We start from the raw sequence: 27,916 nt of genomic DNA, 5'->3' as shown, positions 1-27,916 counted from the left end.
TCTGAACTCTAGGCAAATATTTGGATGATTTTGTTTACGGGTGGAAAATATTTGAGGGTTTAAAGGTGATTTTATCATAAACCTCATAATAAGAACAACAAAAACAGCAGCAATAATAAAATGAGACAAGAATAAATTCAAATTACGATTTTATTTCTTTAACGTTCAACAAAAACAGGCACAAATTGCTCATAACCCAATTGTAAAGAATAAAAATAAAATGCAAGAAGTCGAAATGGTATATCTTTGAATAGAGAAATATACTGACAGTCTGCTGCTCTGAAACCCAAACCATGTAGGCAAGCCTAGATTTTCATTATCAAAATGTTTTGCAAAAGTTTATTCTACAAATCATATACTTAGAAAACTTGCTTGATTTGTGGTTTCATCCCTCTTTACAACTCAAGAATCACAGAACGTACAAAAGTGAATCTGTGATATTTGAATTCTTCTACACGCTCGCTATGAAATGATCAATGCAATTTTTGCCAAAGCTCACTGCCATTCGCTAGATGCTGGGAACAACCACAGCTCACACTGAAAGCAAAACTGGAGTCAGGTGACTCTAAAAGCTGAGCCACTCTACGACTCTATGTCTAGAATGACTCCATATTGTGAGTCATCTGACTCCCTTGAAGAGTCATGAATGTCTTGACTCCGCTGAAGAGTCACCGTTGATGACTATACACAGGAGGCATTTGACTCCCAATATGGAGTCATTTTAAACAAAGAGTCGCAAAGTGGCTGGACTCTGCTCCTAGAGTAACCCTGACTCCGTTACAGGGTCACTCCGACAGTCCGAAAAAGCACAAGATAATGATACACATATGTGATGCGATCAAGCAAAATCAGTCGGAACTCGGAAATATTGATTTTGAGATATAGCCAAACAAATGAAAAATTTCCCTTTGTTTCCTCTTGTTTTAGAAACTCTTTAATTGCTTATATCTTTGGAACTGGTTGTTCAATTTTAATGGGGTTTTCTGCAAAATCGTGCTTTGTTAATGCTTTTTACTAATCTATAAGAAACTGACATTTTTTTATTGCCGAGTTCCGACTGATTTTGCTTGATCGCATCACATATATGTACATCAAGATAAAATTCGAAGTATAGACATACCGGAATAGCAGACTTTACTCTCAGTTTCACGCAGTTTATGCGATCGTCAGACGACACGGTGGAGAAAATTTGGCTAGACCACCATCCCCTTGGAATGGGAGAATATACGTTCCCAAGGTATCAAAAGCCAAGCAGTTACAGAGTCTGACTCCCTTAAAGAGTGATAATTTTTTTGATTCCGTCGACGATTCTGAATGTAGAGTCAATTGACCCCACGGGTAGAGTCAAAAGACTCTGTAGTGACAGCCAGGTTCGACTCATTTTGAGAGTCCGCAGGTAGAGTCATTATTGACTCCACGGGTAGAGTCAACTGACTCTCTTGTGACAGTCAGGTGACCCCTTTTGAGAGTCAGTGCTAGTTTACACCACTTCGAGAGTCTCTTGACTCCATTGTGACTATCAGTGCAAGCGTCATATTTATGTTAGGCCGACAACATCGTGTTTACATTGCTGTGATGATTATGATATTGACGTATCGAGCTTAAATTATGCGTGGCGATAGGGGATGTGCGCAAGAGTTGTGCGGGAGGTCAGTGCGGGAGGGAAGCATGGCCAGTTCGGGGAGAGGGTTGGTGGGGGTTGGGAGTGGTCAAATTTTGAAATCAGTGTGCGATTGTGCTTAAACCTAGTTCAAATAACCCTTGATGTGCAAGAATCATGAAACAAAATCAATTTTAGGTCATCAGACGTCAAAAGTCAAATGGGGCCAAATGTTAAACTTTGCCCGGAAATGGGTGCAAATTGAATTTCATGGGGTGGGGCAAATCAACAAATTTTGCGCAAGATTGCAGCAAACAGTAGATATTTTCGTAATTTTGGGTTTTTACTGGGGGCGTCGCACCAGGGGGTAAGAGTTTTGACTGTGGGCATTTGCTGCCCCATACCCCCATGGCACCGTCACTGCACGTAGGTTATGCAATTATTGTGTCATTGTGTGATGCAATTAACTTTTTATGTTTGGCCTGATGAAGTTGGTGAACGTAATGAAGTGAATTTAAGCTAACTCGGTCCGGTATGCTAATGCTATGCATTTACCTTGCCATGCATACGACCATGCTGATATAATATATATATATATAGCTACTTCCCTCTGAACGGTGGTCAACCGATATCTATAATTGTTGTACAAGGCTCACTCAGTCATTTAATGAGGCAATGCAAACGATAGAATTTGGTGTTGAAATGAGCAAAATTTTGAGTTACACCTTTTCAATGTAAAATCAATTTTCTCTGCCAAATGAGAAGCAATAATTTTCATTTTTCAGTAAATGTCAGGAAAAACCTGTAATGCTTGATACTATATTTTTTTTCAAATCCTAGTGTTAAACTTAGGCGTGAAATTCAGTCATTTAGTGTAAGAGTTTCGATTTTGATAGGCTTCAACTCTGTCCTCGAGCTTTATTTTTGATCAACTTTTAAGCTTTTCAAAGTAATATAGTTCGCTAATGAAAGATTTTTCCCAACTTTCCAACGCACATCACCGTGAGCTATATATCATAGTTTTGTCAGAATTTTTCCGTTTTGATGTCACCATTTTTACTGCCGGCTGAATTTTTTTCAAAATCAATGACGCGTGAAATCTGAGACTAGTGCTATCGATATCCCTGGGTGCCATCGACTTAAAAAGGAATAGTTTTTAGTACATGTTTGTGAAATTAATATAGGAATGTGCCTACTATATACCATAATACTCACCAATTGAGTACTTTGGGATGTGGTTGAAATCGAAAGGCACCAGCAAGTAGTAAATTTACCCACAATTCCAAATCTCCTTCTCATACATCATTTAAGTTCCTTGGTATATAACTGTACAAATTTTCCGAAGGCAGTTTTTACTGATATCACTTCTACGTCTTAAATTATTGCCTTCTTGTGATATTTTACTTTACTTACGAGGTTAAGGTGGTACTACACCCCTGACCAATTATAGCGCATTGGTGACAAGTAAGAGATGTATATTATAGGGGCAAGGACTATAACTACTGCACTGGAAATGTTATTTCAGCACAGACAACAGTTGTGGATTTACAGTCAAAAATGAGGGAAATCCAATATTTGATCAATAAATCAATAACTTCTTGTCTTGAGTCACTGAAATTCCAGTGTAGTAACTGATTCCTTGCCCCTATAATATACATAACTTTTGTTACCAGTGTTTTCTTATTTTTGAGAAAAATGCAAAAATAGTCACAAATTTATCAAAGGGTGTAGTACCACCTTAAGTTACAACTTTCATCCGGGAAAGTAACGAATGTGTTACGTTCCAACTTCCCCACGAGGCAAATGCTAAATTCAAGCACTATTATAATGAACTAACTATTAATTACATCTTTGAAGCCGGATTCTGGGATGACATCGTAGACATGCTATAATCGTCCAGATCCATGCATTCTGATTTCCTCTGTTTTCTACAGAAGTAAAAGTATATGTATGATATTAAAACACAGAGTTATTTTTCGCTCAAATAGCTCTTTTTGGGACACGATATCATCCACTCAGACCAAAGTAGAACATTTTGAGAATTTAGTTATTACCATTAATTGCGCAGTACCTCAATGAGCTCATAATATGGTTAAGGAGCTATTAACTTTTTATCCAATTTCTGCTTCTATTGTTATTTGGTCTTTATTTTTGTTCCTTATTTGGTCTGATTGTATCAAATCCTGTCATATTAATTTCAATCAATATGATCATTATTGTTTAAAAAAAACGTATTTATATATCGGAATTGCATAAGAGCATTGCGCTTTACAGAGACTGACCATGTTGGTCCAAGAAATATGTAGCTCGATATTCGGAATGGAACTATATGAAAATTTTGCAATGAGTCGGGTATAAACGACCCATTTCCATACCATATCTGGGCTAGTTTTTTTGCCGGATTAGTTTCATTTAAAAATGTAATTAAATACAAAAGCGTTTTTAACTGGGTTGTGTGTACGTAGAAAGATAACTGCGTCCACTAGTGATAATTTTTTATAAGTTTTTCCACCTGTTATAATATAAACATTTAATTTTATAATTGTCATCGTATATTTTTACCTGATATACAACACTAACGCAACTAAAAGTGCGATTATGACAATAAATAATGACAACACTAATCCTGCAACGGAGATTCCATCCACTCTTCTCTCAGCTTGGTACTGTGCATCCAAATTGGTTTCTTTAACAAACTCAGCATGTTCTTGCTCTTTTTCTTGACCTTGAAGAAAAAACGCAATATTCAAAAATTTTAAATGTCTGATAATTTATTTGAAAAGGGGGTGGGATCTTTCATTCATTAAAATAGAGCTGATCATTTTTTCCCTGAAGGATCTTAAATATTTTCGTGATAACCGCATAAGTTTAACTATAATTTGTCCATTTTGTAATACGTTAAGATAGAAAGCAACGCTATAGATTTCGTTTACAGTGAACCGTCTTTTTTGCTATTGTCGCTACTCGCGCTCAGCGAATTGCATAAGGCACTGGATGGGAATGTTTAGAATAATCTGGTATTAGCCATCATGGCCATTGCGGAATTCATGACCATATCATTATCCCTAACTCTATAAAATCTTACCAATCTGGCGAAGCAAAACCACTGCGCATACATCATCCCGCGTGATGCGATCCCGCGCAATCACCCTAAACTCATATATAACGCACGGCTTCATTGGCCTATCCAGCGAAAATCCGTCGATACCTGTCGCCGATTGAGTGCTTGGTACGCGTAGGGTCTTAGGATCGAAACCCGGGCGATAACTCAGTCCAACTTCTTTATTCCTTTTCTCTCCTTCTTTGTTCCTTCTTTCCTTCCCAATAGCTAAAAACCGTATTCAATGTCATAAAACTGGAATAGTATCGAGCTAGTATACCGCGCATTAAGTCTTACTCGGACAATCCACCCACACACATCCTAATAAACAACATGGACCCGTTAAAACATAAAGTCGTTATGGTTGGACAACGAAAGTGAGTTTAGGTAAGCTCTATAACTAATGTTTAGATTTATTCCGTGTCTTAATCAATAATTTTACTGTCAGGGTATTGAATATCGTCCAAGCAGAATAGCATGATACTCGTAGTAATATATATATTTGATTGCAGATAAAGTTAGTGGTCAGGGTATTGAATATCGTCCAAGCAGAATAGCATAATACTCGTTATTTAATTATTGATTAAGACATTGACTACGAAAAAGCTTTTGATATTATTGAGATCCAGGCAGTCATCACAGCCCTCAAACAGCAAGGCGTCCATCCTGGATACATCCAGATAATAGATACTATCTACAGCAAGGGCACTTCAACAATCCGCCTCCACAAGGACAGTGATAAGATAGCTATCCAACGAGGGGTGCGACAAGGTGATACCATTTCACCTAAACTGTTTAATGCGGCACTTCAAGAAATTATACGTCACCTAGACTGGGAAAGTAAGGGCGTCAGCATAAACGGAGACAACCTGAGTCACCTTCGCTTCGCAGATGACATAGTCATAATAACAGACAATGCTAAAGACCTAAGAGAAATGATCAATGATCTCAACCAGAGAAGCAATCAAGTGGGACTAAAGATAAACATGAAAAAGACAAAAGTCATGTTCAACCAGTTCACCACAGAACAGCTGGTCATGGTAGGGAACACAGAAATAGAAAAGGTGGACCAATATGTGTACTTAGGACAACTAATCAACTAATCAACATGACTCACAACCACATGGATGAAGTAAAGAGGAGGACTAGGGCTTGTTGGTGTGCATTTGGCAAGCTCAATGACATCATGAGAAGTAAGATGCCAACTTGTCTGAAACGAAAGGTTTTCAACTAATGTGTACTACCAGCCATGACCTATGGAGCTGAAACATGGTCACTTACTAAGAGGATGGAGCAAAAACTGAAAACTGCACAGCATAGCATGGAAAGATGTACGCTGGGCTACACCAAAAGGGACAGGAAAACAGTGGCATGGATCAGGAGCCAAACAGAAGTTACAGACATAATCCACACAATAAAGATGAAGAAGTGGCATTGGGCTGGCCATCTTGCAAGATCAACAGACAATAGATGGACAAAAAATGTCACAGAATGGAGGCCTTGACTGGGCTCAAGACACCAAGGCAGACAGAAAGTCAGATGGAGGGATGAAATAGCAAGTTTCATAGGGATCAGGTGGATGGCAAAAGCAAATGACAGAAAACTTTGGTGCCAACTTGGGGAGGCTTTCGCCCTGCAGTGGGCTGAATACGGCTGATGATGATGATGATGAAAGTTAGTGGTAAAAAAGGACTGATGGTTCGTGATTACCAATTTCCATAACATTAACCGTGAAGTTGCAGTGCTGTTGGTCACCATTACCATTATAAAAAGTGTAAACGACTGGTGTTGAGCCTAGTCCGAACGTGTCATTTGGACGATAAGTACTCGATATTCTTGTTCCAGTTGAAAGACCGATGGCAAATGGCTCAATCCAGGAAACAAACGTTTGATTCTTTCCCCATTCTGCTGTAGCCACTATGTTTGAAGGACAGTGGAAAATCTTGAACTGTGAAGCTGTTTCCACTGGAAAAATAAAAACACTGTGTAATAATTTGGTCAAACAGACACGAGGAACTCTATTTTCTTCAAATTGGGTATTAACTTTATCGCTTCATGTTGTTGCTGATCTTCTCCTTGTGGTCAAGCTAACAGTTAAATAGTTTACAGTGTCACGCAAAAGTTGGGTTCGACGTTTATTTTAGTAAAGTACAAAAAATACTGTTACATATCGCAGCAAAAGCTGCATCTATTAAACTTACTTGCGTTCACAGTAATAGAAAACGTGCATCTTTCCATGTTATTTGCATCATCTTTGAATATATAGGTGACAATCGTTGTTCCAACAGTAAAGAACGTGCCTGGAACGTGCGTCTGTACGAGAAGCATTGCATTATTCGACGCATCCGTTGCTTTTGGTTCATTCCAATCAACTATTGCTCCAAATGAGCCCATTTCAATGTCTCTTCTTATGTCATGTGGACAAAGTAATATTGTTGGAGGGGTGGTGTCAACTAGGGAAGGTATCTTAATGCATTCGGTGAGAATAATATTCAGAATAAACAATATAACAATGCACAACATACTCACATTGTTGTGCGTGTAAGGCCTACAATATATAAAAGTATAACCAATTTTGGAAAAAGTAAAAAAGTGACTTCTACGCCTTAAAAATAACACTAGGTACATTACCACAAAATGAAGAACCCAAGACTCATTGACTCAATAATGAAAAATCACTGTGTCGCATTCTACCGTTTGTTTGTTTGATTATTTTATTTCTTGGTTTTTCATTTTAGTTACCTTCTGTTATTGTCACAAGAAAGTCACATGTTGCAGTATTATTTGATCTATCCATGAATTTATAGGAAACTGATGTTGAACCAATTTGAAACAATTCGCCTGACTTGTGAGTAGATTTTGATAACGTCACATCTCCAGTATTGTCATCAGCAGTTGGTTCAATCCAAGACACAGTCGTTCCTTGTGTGCCTACCTCTACTGTATTATATATGTTAGACGGGCAACTGGTAACGTAGGGCGGTATTATATCCACTGGATGCAATAAATATACATAGAAACTGTATTACAATAGTACAAAACTGGCTGGTACCCATTTATAGTGTAAAAAACCTGGCACTTTCGAATGGAACAGCAAGGGTCCACAAACATAAATTACCAAAACATGCACTAGCTTGAAATAATTGATAAAAAAAACAATATTATCAATGTAATGCAATCACATCACTTTTTAATTAAAAGTTCCATATTTTTAATATTTTGGAAGCGATCATAAACTTTTCGAGCGTACACAAATGTAGTATTTTAAGGAACCTGTTTACAATTCTGTAATAGACGATGAGCAAAAATATTTTAGGCTTTTAGCCTGTAGGAGCTTTACAAAATTACCATTCTTAACGTTACCGGTCACATTAATGTCAAAGTTGCAGATAGCCAAGTTGCGTGACGAATCAACAAACTGGTAAATAACCGATGTATACCCAATTCCAAAAGGTTTTCCAGGAGTGTGTGTTTTGAATAGTAATGTGGCATTTCCAGACTCGTCCACGGCAGTTGGTTCAACCCATGTTACGCTGATTGAAGTTACACCTGCCTCCACGGTGGTGTCGATATCAGCCGGACAATTCAATATTGCGGGAGGTACTGTGTCCTCTTTTATATTTCAGAAAATCAAAGTAAATCATTCAAATTATACAATCCGTGTATTATACTAGCTCGCTCTTACTAATTTGAAGTACAAAATATGAATGAATTGAATTCACACCATGTTTTCACATGCCAAGATTTAAAAGCAATTCACCTTTTCGGTAAATCCCATAACCCTTTGCGAGTACACCTGAGAATTCGTCATTTTACGTCACGCCGACTTGCAATGCGCAGTAACGATGTTCGATAAACGATGTGCGAATCGACGCAGAACGGCGTGACGTAAAATGACGAGTTCTCAGGTGTACTCGCAAAGGGTTATGGGATTTATCGAAAAGGTGAATTACGTCGTTTGTTGGCAAAAAATTCCCGTAATTTAGCTTTTCATTGTATGTTACATTTAAACACCAGAACAATTATTTGCGTATCAATAGGCAAACCGACATCTTATTTCAGTTACCGCTTATGTCACATTGTTTCATATCTGCCAATAAAATCAGAAACATTACATAACATTACACCTCACCTACGTCAACGGGTACTACTGTGATGTACTCAACATCTAGACATTCATAGTATTGGGTATATTGTAGGATACAAGGAAGACTGTATGGGTCGAAATCATCAAATTTAATGAGGAAATACAGTAGAGAATCTCTTTCGTTCATTTGATGTTTGTGTTTGTTGTACTTATGATTGAGTTTAACATCATCAGAATTTTTAGAAAAAGAACTGTTCCTATTTCTTACCAAAACAACTCAAAAACCTGTACAGGTATTTTGCTTTTACAAAGTACACGTACCTTCGTTAATGGTTACAAGAAAGTCACATGTTGCAGTATTATTTGATCTATCCATGAATGTATAGGAAACTGATGTTGAACCGATTTCAAACAATTCGCCTGACTTGTGAGTAGATTTTGATAACGTCACATCTCCAGAATTGTCATCAGCAGTTGGTTCGTACCAAGACACAGTCGTTCCTGGTGTGCCTAATTCTACTGTCTTATATATGTTGGACGGGCAACTGATGACGTAGGGTGGTTTTGTATCCACTAAATGAAAAAGATCAAGTAGAAAAGTTTACTATACATTAACGAAAATTGACCTGCATTAACCGCCCACAATAATCAGTAAGCAATGTCGATGAAAATTTGAGTTAAGTCCGAAGTTTGTTTTCTCGATGCCTACCGAGTATAATTGCTATTCTCAAAATGAACATACCTTGATTAACAATGACAGAAAAATTGCAGAATTCAGTATTATTGGTTCTATCAGCAAACATATACGATACTTGGGTCACGCCAACTGGGAATGTCTGTCCGGATTCATGTGTTGAGAAGATTGCAGAGAGTTGACCATCGTTGTCATCGAATGCTGAAGGTTGGTACCAAGACACAGATACATGAGATATGCCGACCTCAACAGAATTGCGAATATCTGATGGGCATAGCAATATGGACGGCTTTGTTGTATCCACTATAAACGAAAGTGATGGAAACGGTCAACATCAGTCAATCAGTAAATTCGCAAAACAAATCTGGCAAAATGCGTTTACGCGCAAACGCTTAAAAGATGTTGGGTACAAAGGGATCCCATTGGCCACTTGGTAGATTTGACTGTGCAATTGGTTATAGCTATAGTTGTAAGTCAGGATTGTTGTTAGGTGTGGGTGACTGAATCTAACTAAATCATGTAAATGGAAAACTAACGTAAAAAAACCGAAAAGTTTAGCGTGGGTTTGGATTGCAGTAGTCAGGTCTTTTAGGATTTAAAATTGGGAAAGTTTCGAATGTCAAACCAAAGTTAAACCTTCATGAAGGCAAGATCATTGCTGGTATAATTCTTGATTTCAAGAGCATGATTATGAACGTATATAGAAAATGGTATATATTCCATTGTTTGCAAGCGAAAAACAGAAAAACTACACCCAAAAATTACCACTATTGACGTTAACGCCGAAGTTGCAGCCAGCCATGTTGTTTGATGAATCCATGAACTGATAAATAACAGAGGTAAACCCAATTCCAAATGTTTGTCCAGGGGTATGCGTTTTGAATAGTAATGTGGCATTTCGAGACTCGTCCAAGGCAGTTGGTTCAGTCCAAGATACGCTGATTAAAGTTTTATCTGCCTCCACGGTGGTTTCGACGTCGTCTGGACAATTCAATATAGTAGGCGGTATCGTGTCCTCTTTTACTGTGAAGAAATTGTTTAAAAATGGAAGTTAAAAGTAACTCCTTATTGCCACGTCTCTGAAATTCAAGAAATATTCGATGACCAAAATATTATTTAAAAACTCTTAATTGGTCTTTTAGGCGCGATTTGCAATGCGCAGTATCGACGTTTGCTAAACGATGTGCGCATCGGCATGACATCAAATGAAGACATTTCGGGTCTAACCGAAAGAAAATTATGGGGTTTACCGAAATTGACCTTTTCCCATCAGCTTTTGCGGGTACTTTCTAGAATGGAAAGATTGGGGTGAGGGAAAAGTCCAAATTAAGATTGAGAAATCAGTCTTTAAGATTGAAAATTCAAACTAAATTCCATTGTATTTTCAATCTTTTTCCCTCAACACAATATTTAAGATTGATATTCCAATCTTTGGTATTAAGAGAGTAGTCATGAGATATCGTCATGCCAATGTGCACATCGTAATTGCGATTTGAAGTGCGCCCAAAGGATGTGTACATCGGTGAAGTCAAACGAGGACATCACAGGTCTAACCAAAAAGGTCAATTCACAGGATGGGAAGAATTGATCGCAGTAGTGTGATGGTAGGCTAAACTTTAGAATGTTAATTTGTTAAAATACCAGAGGAAATTAAATAAATGTTCTCAAAAGTACCGTTTTTGACGTTGCCAGGGTTGTCGGTCACATTAACACCAAAGTTGCAGAAAGCCACGTTATGTGACGTATCAATAAACAGATAATTAATAGATGTGAACCCAATTCCAAATGTATGTCCAGGAGTATGCGTTTTGAATAGCAATGTGGTATTTCTAGACTCGTCCACGGCAGTTGGTTCAATCCAAGCTACGTTAATAGACGTTGTACCTGCCTTCACGATGGTGTCGATATCGGTTGGACAATTCAATATGGTAGGTGGTATTGTGTCCTCTTGCATAGTGAAGAAAACGAATAATTATATTAAACATCCTCTTGTATATTTTCAATTTTGTTCGTGTTCAAGCAATAAAAGTTGTGTTTCTGTTAGTAACATTAAAACTACAAGATATAATTCCGGGAATTTGAATGTTTTTGTGTCCTCAGCGTAACTTAAAATATATCTGAATAACAAATTCACTTTCATTTCAACAGGCTAGTTGGTACATAAAATTTTTGTTTAAAATAATATTAACACAATTTTTAACAATTGAAACTTTACATTTCTCCTAATCTTACCATATTTGAGTATCACTTTAAAGATACACATTTCCTCATTCCCGACTACATCTTTAAACAGGTAGCTGACCATAGTTTTGCCAGCACTGAATAAACCACCAGGAAAATGACTTTGTGAAACTAAGAACACATTGCCTGACAGATCGGATGCAAATGGATCGGCCCATGAAACCCTCTTCTTCAGTATCCCTAATTCAATGGCTCCACTGATGTCATCTGGGCAGAAATGTATTCTTGGTGGCGTACTGTCAACTGGTCAAAATAATATAATAACTGAATGATTTTGAGGGTGATACAAGAACATAATTATTACACGAGCTGAAGAATATCATACAGGTCGCTGACCAATAGTGACCATGGTGACACGTGACGAAGATACAATATCATTTTTTTTAAAAATATTTAAACAAAAAGGAAGGGTCGTTATACCAAATTCTAATATTCGAAAAAATCGTACAATTTTCTTAAGCTGTGTTATGGTGAGTATATAGATACACTATAAAATAATATCCAGCCAATTTATTGAAACCCCTTCTATGAGTATAGATTTTAAACAATTAACTTGTATTCTGTCATGAACGCTAATTTTTGTAATTATAAAATCAATAAAGACATATACGATTGAGTCGAAATAAAATACCTGCTGTTAAATGAACTATAAAGTTACATGAAGCATTGTTGCCGAATTCATCTTCAAATTGATAAGTTACATTAGTTAATCCCACTTGGAACAATTGACCTGGTCTGTGAGTAGCATTCTCAAAGATGATCCTAGATGCATCTATTGCGAGTGGCTCTGTCCATGTTACAGGTGTGGTATTCATTGGTATTTCAATCTCCTTGGTCATGTGTCGTGGACAATTTACAACCTTCGGTGCCAATGTGTCCACTGCGCGAAATTGGTTCAAAATAAGAAATAAAAAAGATTAATACTTGTATCAATTCTTTCTCAAGTAAAATTTTGGACTGACTTATACTAATTGCAACTAACATCTAAATAGTGGAACAGTGCCTAATTTGCATAAATCCAACATGGTCCCTTATGCAGGGGTGACATTTTACTTGGTCAAAATTGGTTAAGATCAAAACCAAACAAACAACAAGAAAATAATAGTTACATTGCTTTGGATGTTTTGTTACATCACAAAATAGGTCAAGATCAACAGAACTGAATTATTTGCCCTGTTTCCAGATAACAAAACGATTTTTTGTTTTCAAGCGGAACAATCTGAGACCATTTTCATTAAAATCCTCCGTGGAAACTAAAACTTGACAGCTTATCTTTTTGCCTGTAGCTCACGAACTGTACATCAGAGATAGATGAAACTTTAAATTGTCTGAATCCGTACTATGAGAGGAAAGCAATGGTAGGAATTATCACCAGAGTTTGTCCCTTCATAGTGGATGCATGATGCATGCGGGATGGGTTCTGGTGCAATTAATGGTGACTTAGCCCAGCTTTTCCGCAGGTTGACAGTCTCATCTACCAGTTACATTGGCATTAAGTAAAATTGCATCCAGCCGAAAGTGCGTTGACGTTTGTCACATTTCTACTCACAACGTCGAAACTTAAAGTAGTAGATAAGGCAAACTATACATTTTTGGATTTCTTATGACCAGGCCAGACCAGACGACTTATGACCAGACAAGATTCCTCATGACCAGCCCAAGTCAAATTTGTTCAATATCCTTCAGGTATGCCAAAAATACTTTCAAACCTTTGTTCCAAACATTTGGTCGCCAAACATTTGCACTGGTCTCTTACGAAGACCCTGAGCTGCTGAACTATAGCTCTCAATAAATATGTCACATACATGAATTTGATTTTACCTGGCCGACCAAGGATGAAAATTGACTTGACTCTTACTTGTCATTCAGTTATGCAACATACCTGGCATAAGTATTACGTAAAAAGCGCATATTGCACTATTGCTGTACACGTCTTCAAACGTATACTTCACTTCTGTCTTTGCTGCTCCAAAGTATTCACCAGAATAGTGGCTTTGTGACATCATGGATACATTGCCTGACAAATCGGCAGCTGTTGGTTCGATCCAAAATACTTGTTTGCTCATTGTTCCCATTTCAATGTTTTCTCTAATATCATCTGGACACAATGATATCATCGGTGGTGTTGTGTCAACTAAACAAAAATGGAGACAATAATTTCGTCATTATACAATATAGACCAAGTATATTGAAAGATTCTAGTAATGTCTATGCAATATATATTAAACAAATTATATTCAGTGATTTCAGAATATATTCTTTCGCCATTGTTTTCCATACCTTCTCTGATGTTTACTACGAATTTGCATAATGCTCGGTTACCAGATTCATCTTCAAATACGTATGAGATATTGGTTGGTGATTCTATAGGAAATTGGTCTCCTGGTTGATGGGAGGCAGAAACCATCTCCACTGATCCATGAAGGTCTATTGCAATAGGTATGACCCACGAAATAGATTTTTCCGAGGTGCCAAATTCAGAAGATTCGTAAATGTCCGAAGGGCAGTTTATTACCAGAGGAGCTGTGGTGTCCTTGTGGATATAAGAGATATTAGCTGAAAAAAAATATAATGAGATGAAAATGCAGCATCGTGTAAGCGAAAATCACGCTGACGTTCGAATAGGGCGAGTTCGGCTATATTATTTAGCTGCAAATCCTGCTCAAACTTCCTTCCACAGAGTTTCAGTTCATTCCACCGCAAAGTATCGCGAAACTGATTACACATTATTATGTAGGTGATATTTTGTTATTAGGTTTTTATACTGCTTTATATTAAAACTAACTTTATGCTACTACAAAAAAGCGACGCAGGTAAGATTAATCGCGAATGGTATTCTTTTGTATTTGGTTTTGAAGCGATATAATCATTTCATGAAGAAAGTTGACGTGGGAACGTATGCATGGTATGGGAGGACCAATTTGTTTTTTAATATATCACGGTTTTGAATAGCTGGGAGTAGTTTTCGAATGTTTCTCGTTGTTTGTTCTCCATACCTTCTTTGACATTCACCATGAATTCACACGATGCTTGATTACCAAAATCATCTTCAAATCTGTATGAGATGTCAGTTGTAGAGTCTATTGGAAATCGGTCTCCTGGCTGATGGGAGGAGTAAACCATATCGACAGATCCATGGAGGTCTATTGCAGATGGTATTATCCACGATACAACTTTATCAGATACACCAAATTCAGCCGATTCGTAGATATTGGAGGGACAGTTAATCACTATTGGACCTATGGTGTCCAATTGGAAAAAGGAATTATTGGCTGCCAAGAAATCAATCAAATGCGCAAATTATGATCAGTATCATATGGTTGGTTCTACTTGTTTTTCTAAACAAATTAATGAAGACAATTAACACTCCGCCGTGGTTACAATTGGCAAATAAGTCTGAAAATATACATGACTGTGTGTGTATTTTATTCTAAAAAATAAATGACGAGTACTACGTAATACCTGAAGAAATGCCCGAAAAGACATACACGTTAAAACTGCACACCGCCATGTTGTTGGATGAATCAGCAAAGATGTACATAACGTTAGTTGAGCCGGCGTGGAATATGTCTCCAGGGGAGTGCGTTTTCACAAGAAGAGTAACTTTACCGGATTCGTCTATTGCAGATGGTTCAACCCACAGACGCTTGGATCCTTGTACTTCAATTTCTTGTGGTGGACAGCCAACAATTGTCGGTGCTCGTGTGTCGACTAAAATGTAAAAACAATCATTCAGTCATTCAATTTATCAGCAAAATTCATCAAATTATATCAGAATAAGGAAGTTAAATAATCATTTATTTTTCTTCTTTTTTTCTTATCCAATACCGCACTTTTTATTTTCTTTTACAACAGTCGGTATCCGACCATCTTTCTTATCTTGTCGTGTTTTGCAAGATCACAACTCTTTCGTCGTTGGTACTGGTTATCATTACCCACCAGTATGGCGTGTACACATTCGTGGGAGCACGTGTGGCCGAGTGGATACGGCGCCCGACTCATAATACATAGGTTGTGAGTTCGAGCCCCGCTCGTGCCAACGTGTTGTGTCCTTGGGCAAGGCACTTTATCCCCATTGCCGACTGGGTTTGGGTTGGATTAGATGTTTGTATAGTTGTTTGTTTCAATGTTGTGTCTGTTTAGGTGTGTTTAATGTTCAATTCTAGCAATTTGACCTGCGGGTCACCATTAGAGTTCGAAATAAAAACCTTCCTTTTATCACCTATGAGATAATGTTGTCGACTTGACGTGGTCGGCGGTTTTTTTGTTTTTGTTTGTTTTTGGTTTGTTTTTTATCATGCTACTCTTCCCAAAACTCTCATGTAACCACCTATTTCATGGCTAACTCATCTAAGTCACTTATGACACTATTTCTATGTTTTTGCCTTCATACCGTACATCCCATAGTCAAAATTCTAGACCTTTTGTTATATTACGTTATGCACGACAAAGCGACTAAACCATTTACCTTCATTGAAGCCAATATCAAAACTACACGAATTTTCATTGCCACTTCCATCAACAAATATGTAAAAAACCGATGTGTCTGTCGCTGCGAATGTATCTCCCGGATGATGACTCTGTGACACGAGTGTGGCATTTCCAGACACATCAGTGGCTGTTGGTGGGATCCAAAATACAGATGCATTTGATGTGCCAACTTCGATTTCCTTTACTATATCAGACGGACAATCATGGATGGTTGGAGGGATGGAATCAACTAAAGTAACCATAAAAATGCAATAAACATAAGATGAAGATTAGACTTTTACTTTTAAGTTATAACAGTCACTTATCATTAAAGCTTTAATGTACGATCTTTTTAAATTTTTAGTTTTCTTTTTTTCTTCCAAAATGATAATATGTAATCATTATGAAAGTTCCCAATACATTTGGACGCGAAAAACATTGGAAATTTGCAAAGAAACACCATCATAAACGTCACCTCTATCACTGGAAATATCTCGCACTTTTTGGATTACGACGCCGAGTGGGTCTATTGCCATTTGGTCTAATACCATTTCGTCTAATTCCCGTTTAGTCTATATTCATTTGGTCTATTACCAGAAAGGCTAATTGCCACTTAGTCTAATAATCATATAGTCTAATGTCTATTTAGTCTAATATTGTTTGGTCTAATAACCGGTATGTCTACTAACCATATAGTCTAATAACCATTTGGTCTAATAACCGTTAGGTCTAATACTCGTATGGTCTAATAACCAGTCAGTCTAATACAATTTCGTCTATTAATTAATAAACTAAATGCTTGTAAGACTAAAATGGTTTGTAGACCAAATGGCTATTAGACCTATTGGTTATAGACCAAATGGGTATTAGACTAAATGGTTGTTAGACTAAATGGTTTTAGACTTAATGGTTATTAGACTAAATGGTTATCGGACCAAATGGTTATCGGATCAAATGATTATAGGACCAAATGATTATTGGACGTAGTGGATATAAACCTAATGGGTTTAGACGAAATGGATGTAGACGAAATGGATATTAGACCAAATGGAGTAGACCAAATGGCAAATCCCCGCCGAGTGCGGCCTCAGAGTTAATCTCCTACACATCCAGTTTGGTCGCTCCATCCACATGTGTGGAGAGAGCGTAACCAAACTGGCTTCGTAGGAGATTAAGATTTGCGATCATTCCGACATATTATCATAATCTGAAAAAATATGATAATATGTCGGACCAACAGAAAATCATCCCGTTTTACTATAAAGTATTACAAATATGCCCCCCAAAAAAATCGGTTTTGAAAAAAAAAGGTATATTCTGAAAAAAGGTCGTATATTAAGGCTTTAATCACTTTGTTTATTTACTTTTTATAGTCATATGACTCTACACACCCCACACCCTTGAATACGCCACACATACAGGTTTCATGAAAACTAACCTGTGTCAATGGTCACATTGAAACGGCATTCTCTTATATTATAGGAATCATCGGCAAAGGTGTAAATAACAAAAGTGGAACCAATGCCAAAACTTTCCCCCGGAGAATGCGTATTGGAAATCAGCATTACGCGTCCGTTGTCGTCTTCAGCAAACGGCTCGGTCCATAAAACAGGTACTTCTGTTTCGTTGGGTTCTGCAGTCATGTAGGTATCCGAAGGGCAGTCAGTTATCAATGGTGGCTGAAAGTCATCTACATAGTGAAAACGTACACGAGTTGAGATTATTTACTTGATGTACTTGAAGAATTTGATATCTAAAACAGTTGTGCCAAATGTCATTTAAAAAAATGACCGAAATCATCATACGCTACTATATATGGCGACCGACGAGATGTTTGATGACAAAAGTCTAATATATTACCAAATAAGAATTGTACGTACACAATATACGTATTGTGAAGTTGCAGTACTCCATGTTCCCAGCAGAATCCGTGTAAGAATAACTAACTTGGGTTGTAACAACCAGGAAGAATCCAGGTGAATGCGATTTAAATTCAGTGATGTTTTCTGAGAAGTCAAACACAGTCGGTTCAGTCCACACTACATGCCTTCCGCTCACGTGTTTAAAATCATCTGGACAATTACTGATAACCGGAGGCGCTGTATCAACTGAAATAAACACAGACCAAAAAGTTACCACCCCCTTATATTCAGTGATTTCAGAATATATTCTGTCGCCAGAACTCAAAATCTATGCATCAAATTTAAAAAAACTAAAATAGCAAAACAACCCAGTTTAATTCTGCAAAATTTTTATACCATTTGTCTGGATAGCTCAAAATGTGTGGCCATGGTGACTCCTTGAATAAACAAGATGGATTTTCAAAAGTTTCGCTAAAAAGGTCAGTGTACCATTACATTTCCACATGACTGGTCAAGGATGACCAGTGACAACCAGCCACTCTAGTACTGGGATTAAGTGCAACAACTTTTAAATAGGCATCTTTTTCAATAAAAGGGTAACCATGGGAACATATTTGAGCTACTACCCCAAACGAGGCATCAAAATTTGCGAAACAAAACGGGGTTTTAAAATTTGATGCATAGAATACTATCTCGTAATAAAGGGGTAATTACTTTTTAGCATATGTGTGTGCTTATATTTCATCATAATGAATAACATTTGTTTGCTGTACGAGTATCTGATCATCAAATAGCAAAAGGTTTGAGCAATATTCTAATAGCTTTAGATCAATAACATATCACAGACGTATATGAACTCGTGGATATTAACGCTAGAATTTGATTTTTTTTAAACTAGAGAAGAACTAACGAACTAGACCATATATTTATATTGCTCTTATTATGTAACTTACCAGTCTCTACGACAATAGGAAAGGTACAATTTGCAGTATTATTTGATCTATCCACAAACAAGTACGTAACTAGAGTAACACCTAGTGGAAAGTAGGTTGCAGGATAGTGTGTTTGATGTCTTTCTGGAGTCCCTGATAGATCTGTGACACTTGGTTCTGTCCACGTTACGTATGTTCCATTTGTACCGAGTTCAGTTGTTGTCTCAACTTCAGGAGGACAATTGGTTATGGTGGGAGGTGTTGTGTCAACTGTAAGAAACATAAATAGAGTTCCCCTGCGAATACTAACATCGATTTTCGCTCTTTAAAAACAATTTTAAGTTATTGACAATGACTTACTCTAAGATTTTTCTTACTAGTATCACGTCTAATATCTATATGCAGCAATAGTTACTACTGGAGTAAAGTATGTTCCGGGAGGGTTAAATAGCATGGGGTGATTAAATATTTTATTGGCTGGCCAAAAGGCAATGTTTTTGGCACGCCAGATGGGAATTTTAAACTCCACCCGGTGTACAAAAGTGAGCAGCTCGTTAAGGGTACTGTTGGTCGAAGCAGCCACAATATCGATTTTTCATTATTTTAAATAATATATTATTGAAAAATAACACTTGTTTTGCACAAGTTCATTCTACAAATCATATACTTTGAAAACGTGCTTGATTTATTGCTGTTAATGAGGTATGTAAGTTTTACAAAAGTGTTGTTGTTTCAGCCCACTTTACAACATAACTCAAGAATCAAGATATTTGAATTCTTCTACACTCTCGCTATGAAATGATCAATGCAATTTTTGCGAAAGCTCACAACCATTCGCCAGATGGTGTGAACTACCAAATCGCAACAGTTTAAAATAGTTGCTAACCTTAAACTAAAAACTAATTGAAACGTTTAAAAACTAATAATGACATACGCTAAACAATTATAACACGTTTAATTAGCCTAATTGCAACTTACAATAATTGTTTCTAATATGTTGTCTTACCTGTTTCTACTGTTATGGTAAAAGTGCACGTAGCCATGTTGTCAGATGTGTCCGTAAAAATATAGGCAACATTTGTCGTGCCAACAGGAAACTCTGTTGACGGAGCATTAGACCGGGTTTGTATAACACGCGAATCATCAGTAGCAGTTGGTTCAATCCACGAAACTATAGCTCCGGTCGTTCCAAGTTCATTGAGCGTGTTAATGTCATCTGGGCATCCACTTACGATTGGTGGCTCTGAGTCTGTGGTTATATGGTAAGTAATAAAGTAAACTCACGCGTTTATGTATCGTTTGCGACGTGAACATGTTTCAGATGTTTCGAAATAGTTAATTGATCAAAATAACGGGGAATAGCATATTTTTTGGCACCATCACTAAAGAAGACATTGATGACACCTCTTTGTCTCGTAAATTGTAAGACAAACAAATAAGAAATATAAGCCAGCTTCAGTAGGGGGTCTTCATACATTTGGTGCTCACCAAATCCCACAGCACGAAGCAATTGCAAACGCAATCATCCGTGATAAGATTGCACAATTATCCGAGCATAAATTATAACGCATGAAGACGCTGGCCAAGGCAACGAAACATTAATGGATAGCTACCCACGGGCACTTGCTTTCAAGATGGGCTCTAGTGCTGGAGACCTAAAAAGAAGAAAAGCACTAGCATGGGCAGCTTTCTGGGTAATCACCAAGGACATGGAAAACAGGATCAATGCCTTTGCAACATCTTGCTACAGAGTCATGTTAAACATCAAGCGTGTGGATCAGATTTCAAATGAAACCATCTACAATCTGACCAACACCACTCCACTGGTTGCCAGAGTCAAGATTCATCAACTCAAATTTCTCGGCCATATACATCGTCTTGAAGACGACGAGCCTATGAAAAATATGCCCTTTATATTCGATCCACCACATGAGAAGAGGAAACCGGGACGGTCGCGCATACTGCACTTACAGTATGTCCATCACCTCCTGGGAGATACTGAAGGGATGCTGCAAGATCGCAGTAGTTAGAATGTTTTTATCATTTTGTTTACTTCTTATGGCATGACGAACTTAACGCGTACTGCGAGCTAGCAATATCGCGCACATCACTGAGCGTCGCGTTATTAGTTGTTCAGTATTTGCGTTTGGGTGCTAATGACTCGTATGCGCTGGACCCAATATCGATTGATCGGTGACGTCTGTGAAAAAGAGCTATTGTTGGTACGGTATTTTGAGAACAAAGTACAACATATGTTTCAAACATGCCTTTAAACATATTGATTCACCAATCTTTGCACAAGAACAAACGATAATGATACAAATGAAAGGGAATAATCCTAAATAATTAGGGTGATTACATAACTGATGTATACTTGAATCACATTTTGTACTTTGTTTTCAAAATTACAATTAGCGTAGTAGGTTGAAGATAATTGTGTTTCTATTGTTATACTGTGTGAAGAATTAACAACGTCCAGTCCGGTCCGACTGTCATGGAGTATCTGGGTTGGCAACGATTCACTGCCGGGTAGCATCTGAGCACATCATAAGTTTGTGCTCCCCCCCCACTCCCTGCAGCCTTTGCAACTTTGAATTTAGAAGCCTTACCCTTTGATAGTATTGTTGATTGTGACCAAATAACTGATCGGGCTATATTTTTCTTTTAATTAGACACAGTCGTAGATACACTTACCTGAAGTGTGTATACATGTTAAATAAACATCTTCACTGTGTCCACAATCGTGTGATCCCCAACCATTGTGCTTGCAGCTTTGTAATTGAGATTCCCTCCCGGTGCACGATACACCGTCAAACCAAATATATCCACTTCCTAGTAATATCAAAATAAAACAAAACAACAAATTTATTTAATAAAATAAAATAAAAACTAAAATGGGACCATATGATCCCGGGGGTCACTCCCATTGTGGCTTGTACACCATCCGCGATAATCAACTTTTGAAAAGCACCCTAAACAAGAATTTAACCCTTAGCTAAAATGATACCCAAAACAGGTAACATTCGCCCCTAAACAGGGATTTTATTCCTTGCATCAAATTCCATACCCTAAATTTCATTTCCGGGTATTAGCAATTGCAATTTTGCTACCCTTTTTTTCAACTTTTCATGTTTTTGACACCCTAAGCATACCCATGAAAAACTACCCTTTTACGCGTTTTCATTATCGCGGATGGTGTACAGGCCACAATGGGAGTGCCCCCCCCCCCCGGGCATTATGATACATAATGTTTGATCAACCCCATTGATCCCCGGAGAGCGCGACAAAGAATCTCATTACTCTTTAAAACGGTTTTGGACTTGACGTCCAATTTGCTACTCTGCCAGGGTGGTTTTTAAGTCATTGTGTATCATTACCTAAGGAGGACGCCCTCAATATTTTCTAATTCTGGTTTTCGCGATTGTAATATAAACAAAGATACGATTTTGGATAAACCATCTTAATAAAACGGTTTATTATTACAATGGATATATTACTCGAACATGTATGCGATGTTCATGACACAAGCCGTACACGGCGTGCGGTGACAATCATACACAAACATCAAAGTATCGTACCGTATTACGCACGCCGGAGTAACACGTATTGGCGCTGGTAGTAAATTCCAATCTTCTTTGCTTTACCTCACTTGTTCGGCTCAAAATTAAAAAGGGACATATCTGACAGTGATAGCTAACATTTTATAAAAAGAAATACTAATCTGTTTTTATAGAAATGTTTACAATATGGCTTTAAGTGAAACGTATAAATGTAATCTTTTCATGTTCCTTTTCTACTGTATGTCGTAATTCTGCTGCATGATCCTTGCTATTTGTTTTCTTTGGTATCCCTTCTATACCTATCTTTATATTAATAGTAGGCTCTCAAAGAATGCTGTTCCTACAGCATATTTTACCCATTCGTAGACACGAACAAATAACTCCCTGGTAACTGACTCACTCACCACGCTCACCATACATATGGTATACTTTGTGTGGCGATCAATTTGATCGTGGTTCAGGACTCAAAAGCATTATCAAGTTGACATGGCACTATCAGATTACACGCAACACTTCTGTGGCGAATGGTCTGTACATGAATAAGTACATGATCCAGGTTGATATCCATCATCATACTTAGAACGAACAGCCCCTGGAAGGAACACTAACTTTAAATGGTTATGATTGCTTGCATTTCTTACCCCGTTGTGAAGACGTCACTGTGGCAACCGTTGATACACCATAAAAACCCAATTGTCGACAAGCAACACCACCTTCTCTTTCGGTGAAACCATCATCACAAACTGTACCCCAATCATCTGAATACCCGTAGTATGTATATTGACGGTGATTTATTTCTAAACGTCCTTCCCAGGAATGTGCTCCACGAACAAGACGAAGGTCTCCATTGCTGTATGCTTATCATTCAAAATGAATGTTTTAAAACATAAGTAATTAGTGCAATCTGCTTTAAATACATTTAACAATTGGCACATTTCTCCGATAAAGTGTTCAAAATGCCAAATATGTGTCGCCCATAGTTTCAAGTCGAATTCAGACTTGTTTCGTCAGAAAGAAATAACTCATCATGCAGTTATTGTTAACTGCATGTATGCACACAACACAGGGACACTCACATAGGTAATTGACCCGTACTGGTAGCGCTGTGCTGTGGGTATAGGAGATAAACTAGTTAGCGTCATATGTCAAAAAGTATAAAAGTTCTGATTTTAGTACTTGCTCTATGTTACTTATTCATGATACAGCATGCAGAACTGCTTTCACCAAAAACGTGTCTTTATCAAACAACCATCTTCCTTTATTTGTTACCACCAGGCACCAAGTGTCAAGAACCTCTAAAACTGAATTATTTTCAGTGTACAACATTTAATTTTTCATTATGTTTCTTTTGTGCAATAAGTTCAACAATGAAAAATAGGAGAAACATAAAAGGTAATAAAGAAAAAATATGAAAACAAAGTCGTCTATGTGTTCAACTTTCGTTGTGCGATATTTTGATAGTTAGCCATTCTTGACACCCCTGTCATCTTGCGCTTATAAGTTAAGTTGCTGTCAAGATGCGGAATTGAAACTTAGCAAACAGTTACAAGAAGGAGGAATAAATAATATCTAAAAATCTAAAAATATGACATTGTTTTGTTTTACCATCACAAAATGCGGTTCGTTTTCTACAAGTAACCTTTTTATGGGACACCTTGTATAAATGTTGATCTTAATGGTAATCGTAAAATGACAACCTCAATTTTGTTATTCCAATGATATTCAATAAGCGAAGGATGCATGACTGGTGACAAAAAATGCCATTAATTTAAAAAACGTAGAAAATATACAAAAAGTTCCGAAAAAATGTTCAAACTGACAAATTACCTTTCTTGCATTAATTAACGTTAAGGTGAACTTGTTTGTCTTGACATGATCATATGCATACAATGAAACAAAGGGTAAGGGTGTTATTAGTTTGCTCAGTGGTAAGCACTGATCTCACAAGAACCTCGTAGTCGAACGGCTCCGTTTTAGCTGTTAAAAATGTGGTGTGTGTTTTTTTCGAGTTTTTTCATCCAATTTTTATATCAACGGCGATTAATTCCACGTTAATTTTCTCGGTGAAATGATGACTTAGATACACGATACCTCAATGAATACAGCATCTATATCTATAGGTAAGCAATCAAGCTTATCGTAAAAAGCGTAATCGGCTCAAGAAACAATTCTCTCATTTTTCGGTTTATTTCCCATTTTATGCATCATTTTGTGATGTTTATAATTATGCAGATTGGCGAGTGTGAATTTTAAGAAGTTCATTTTGTCGCCTTATATATTGTCAATAACTCAAAATCAAAAAATTAGGCCAATAAAAACAGATAAAAAAATTTTCTGGTATTTCTTCTTTTTTTTTTGAAAAGAGTATTTGTTTCAAAAATATACTTGTTGGCGATTTCTCCATAATATTAGTTATTAGGTGAAGCGGGTATCAATTTGACTCCTTTGTTGACCATCTGAGGTCCCATTTTTATTACACCATTAGTGGTGTCATTGTTACATTAGATTTTTATTTAGTGAAGTTATTTTTGTGACATAAATTGACATAATACGGTATGAAAATAAATACCATAGTTCCAACTAGACATACTTTTTTTTAAATTAAATAATATACATGAAGCAAGAAGTAATGGTAACTAACCTTTCACTGTGTAAAAAGCAAGAAGAAACGGTAGCAACCGACGATAACTTCCAAGTGATATGGCAGACATAATTGTGGTTTTACATATTTTGATAAAATATTTCAATAACAGGACAGATATTACAAGAGAAATATTTCGTAACTAACACCACAGTATTTCCCCAATTTAGTTGATGCAATAATGTTTGAGGGTTGTTGACTGTACGTATCAGAAGGTTAGTGGTTTCATACTTCCCTCGAAAAGGAAATAATGTTGGCCAAATTGAGTATCACTTTTAAGCGCTCAAATTACCAATTGTACTTTACCATTAGGGTCACGTATTTAATGTTTGGTTTGTTTATTTTCTTCTCAGGATTAGTTGTCGTATTATTTTATTTACTCTGGGAATCAAATCAATCATGTCGCCCATCAAGCAGAAGCAGTGGAATTTTTTTAAGGAGGACTTAATTGAGTGGTTTGGTGTGAATTTATCCTATATAATTAAAATGTCGATAAAGTATGTGACCTGTTAGGCGACGAAAAAAAAACCAGAGCGTAATTTTGAAACAATTGAGCTATCAACTAGTAACCAATGATCGTAATATCTGATCCAGATAAAATACACTTATTGTGTACGATTCAGCAACCACTGTTGCCTTTGTCAACACTTGATACGGAGTGACTGCAATCTACTGACAACCAACGCTAGAAGCCTTTCCAACGTATTTTTTGAGTTACCTGTTGGTTTTCCTTCTGGGGAGTTTTTGGATCCCTGTTGCAGGAACTCGTCAAAAATATGAGAAAGCTGGTACCAACTGGCAACCCAAAAAATCAGACGACGTTGTACGACGTTATTTAATACGGCAACAGCCAATAGCGTAACCAAACAGACAATATGACGCAACACTGCCTGGACGTTGGATTACGCAATTATTTTTCCCCCGAGCCGAGGTGCGTTTTTAGCTCTATTGGCCCCGTTACAGAAAGAAAAATGCACAAAATATATTTCCCAGTGCAATGTATACATTTTCACATGAAAATGAATAATTTTGGATTCAAAATGAATGTGAAGAAAAAAATTATTATCGCCGGAATTGAACTCGCACCACTTGCGTGATGCTAACCATTACACCACGTGTACATTGTTCACACAGGGGAAATTTTTAGTATGTATCATAACATATCGTGCGTTATTCATACAAAAAATCAAAAAACAGTACTTACAATGTTCATTGTCGAACCTCAACGGATTTAGACTGATAAAATAGTGCTTGATAACATACATACACTTTTGGAATTGATTAAGACATTTTCGTGTTTACGTGTTAAACCAATGACGACGTCAAAATTCCGTCAATATTCAATTCAAATTCAAATTTTATTTATACACGGAAAGGCCCAGATCAGCCCTTGAGCTGGTCTTCCCTGGGGCCGTGTTTTACAAAAAATATAAACAACGATATAATATCAAAAAATAAGAACATACACTGTGAAATTAAAAAACATATACATAAGCAGTAGGAAAAATAAATAATGCAAAATAACTAGGTAAAATTTAAATCATAATCACTGAATAACAGTCTTTTGAAGGAAGCAAGACTTACAGAGGACTGTGCTGAAGATGACAAATTATTCCACATAGTAGCACCTCTGTAAGAAAGACTACGCTTCTTATAGTTATTTGAAGGAAAAGGAATATTAACATTTCTTGGATTGCGCCTGAGGTCGTATTTATATTCCTTTTCCGTAAATACCTTACATATATTTTCAGGAAGTATATTGTTTGTCACTTTATACATAAATTCAGCAAGATGGATATTTCTAATCTTATCAAGAGATAACCATTTAAGTTGTTCCAGAACTTCAGCTCCTGGGGTATCCCAAGGAACATTACAAATATATCTAGCAGCTCTTGCTTGTAATCTTTGAAGCTTAATAGAATCATTTTTGCTACAATTGCCCCAAATTACATCACAATAGTTGAAGTGTGGCGCAACAATAGAGTTATAGATAATTTTAAGGGTACTTTCAGAGACAAAATATTTAGCCCTTCTGATCATTGAGATGTTTCTTGCAGATTTTTTACAAACATTTTCCATATGATCATGCCAATTTAAATTACAATCAATTATTACGCCTAGATGGGTGCTGGAGTAAACCTGACTTATAGCATTACCATTTATATGTACATTGTTATTAATTTTACTTAGTCGCTGCGGTGAACCCATCATCATAAATTTAGTTTTATTCTCATTCAGACTCAGTTTATTATTGTCTAGCCATAATTTGATACTCGACAGATCATTATTTAAGCTATTTACAATATCAATGTCATTTTTGGCAGAGCAGTAAATTATAGTGTCATCAGCATACATACTGATTTGAGAAAAGTGAAGACAATTAGGCAAGTCATTAATAAATAAAATGAAAAGGAGTGGTCCTAGGATTGAACCCTGAGGAACACCGTAATTTATAGAATCAAAGTTAGAAAGTGTACCATTTACAAAAGTAGCTTGAGTACGATTAGAGAGATAACTTTTGAACCATCCAATACTGTATTTGCTAACTCCAAAATGTTTCAGTTTTTGAATCAGAATATTGTGATTTACAGTGTCAAATGCCTTTCTTAAGTCAATTAAAGCAATGCCAATTATATTACCATCATTAATAGCACCATACCAGTCTTCAGTTATGGAAGCAAGTGAAGTTGAGGTAGAATGTAGAGGTCGGAAACCAGACTGATTGGGAG

At 36.9% G+C, this 27,916-nt stretch overlaps 1 protein-coding gene across 1 annotated transcript; it reads right to left on the bottom strand.

The window, feature by feature from the left end:
• Window positions 1–132: 132 nt before the first annotated feature.
• LOC140166516 (hyalin-like) lies at window positions 133–25,268 on the bottom strand. Its single transcript, XM_072189997.1, has 24 exons — window positions 25,188–25,268; window positions 23,188–23,403; window positions 21,681–21,818; window positions 19,993–20,235; window positions 19,008–19,256; window positions 18,073–18,300; window positions 17,631–17,882; window positions 16,191–16,442; window positions 15,185–15,433; window positions 14,719–14,994; window positions 14,003–14,278; window positions 13,605–13,856; window positions 12,354–12,602; window positions 11,714–11,965; window positions 11,156–11,428; window positions 10,247–10,504; window positions 9,530–9,784; window positions 9,109–9,360; window positions 8,049–8,312; window positions 7,443–7,694; window positions 6,902–7,153; window positions 6,411–6,665; window positions 4,163–4,325; window positions 133–3,528 (listed from the first exon to the last, which is right to left on the bottom strand). Exons 1-24 carry the CDS (start codon window positions 25,255–25,257, stop codon window positions 3,444–3,446), a joined length of 5,511 nt encoding a protein of 1,836 aa, XP_072046098.1. The 5' UTR covers window positions 25,258–25,268; the 3' UTR covers window positions 133–3,443.
• Window positions 25,269–27,916: the final 2,648 nt, after the last annotated feature.

This window comes from Amphiura filiformis, chromosome 12 (assembly GCF_039555335.1).
Source record: "Amphiura filiformis chromosome 12, Afil_fr2py, whole genome shotgun sequence".
Lineage (NCBI taxonomy): Eukaryota > Metazoa > Echinodermata > Ophiuroidea > Amphilepidida > Amphiuridae > Amphiura > Amphiura filiformis.
Note: the sequence above shows the minus strand (reverse complement) of the source record. Positions and strands in the feature narration are given on the sequence as shown.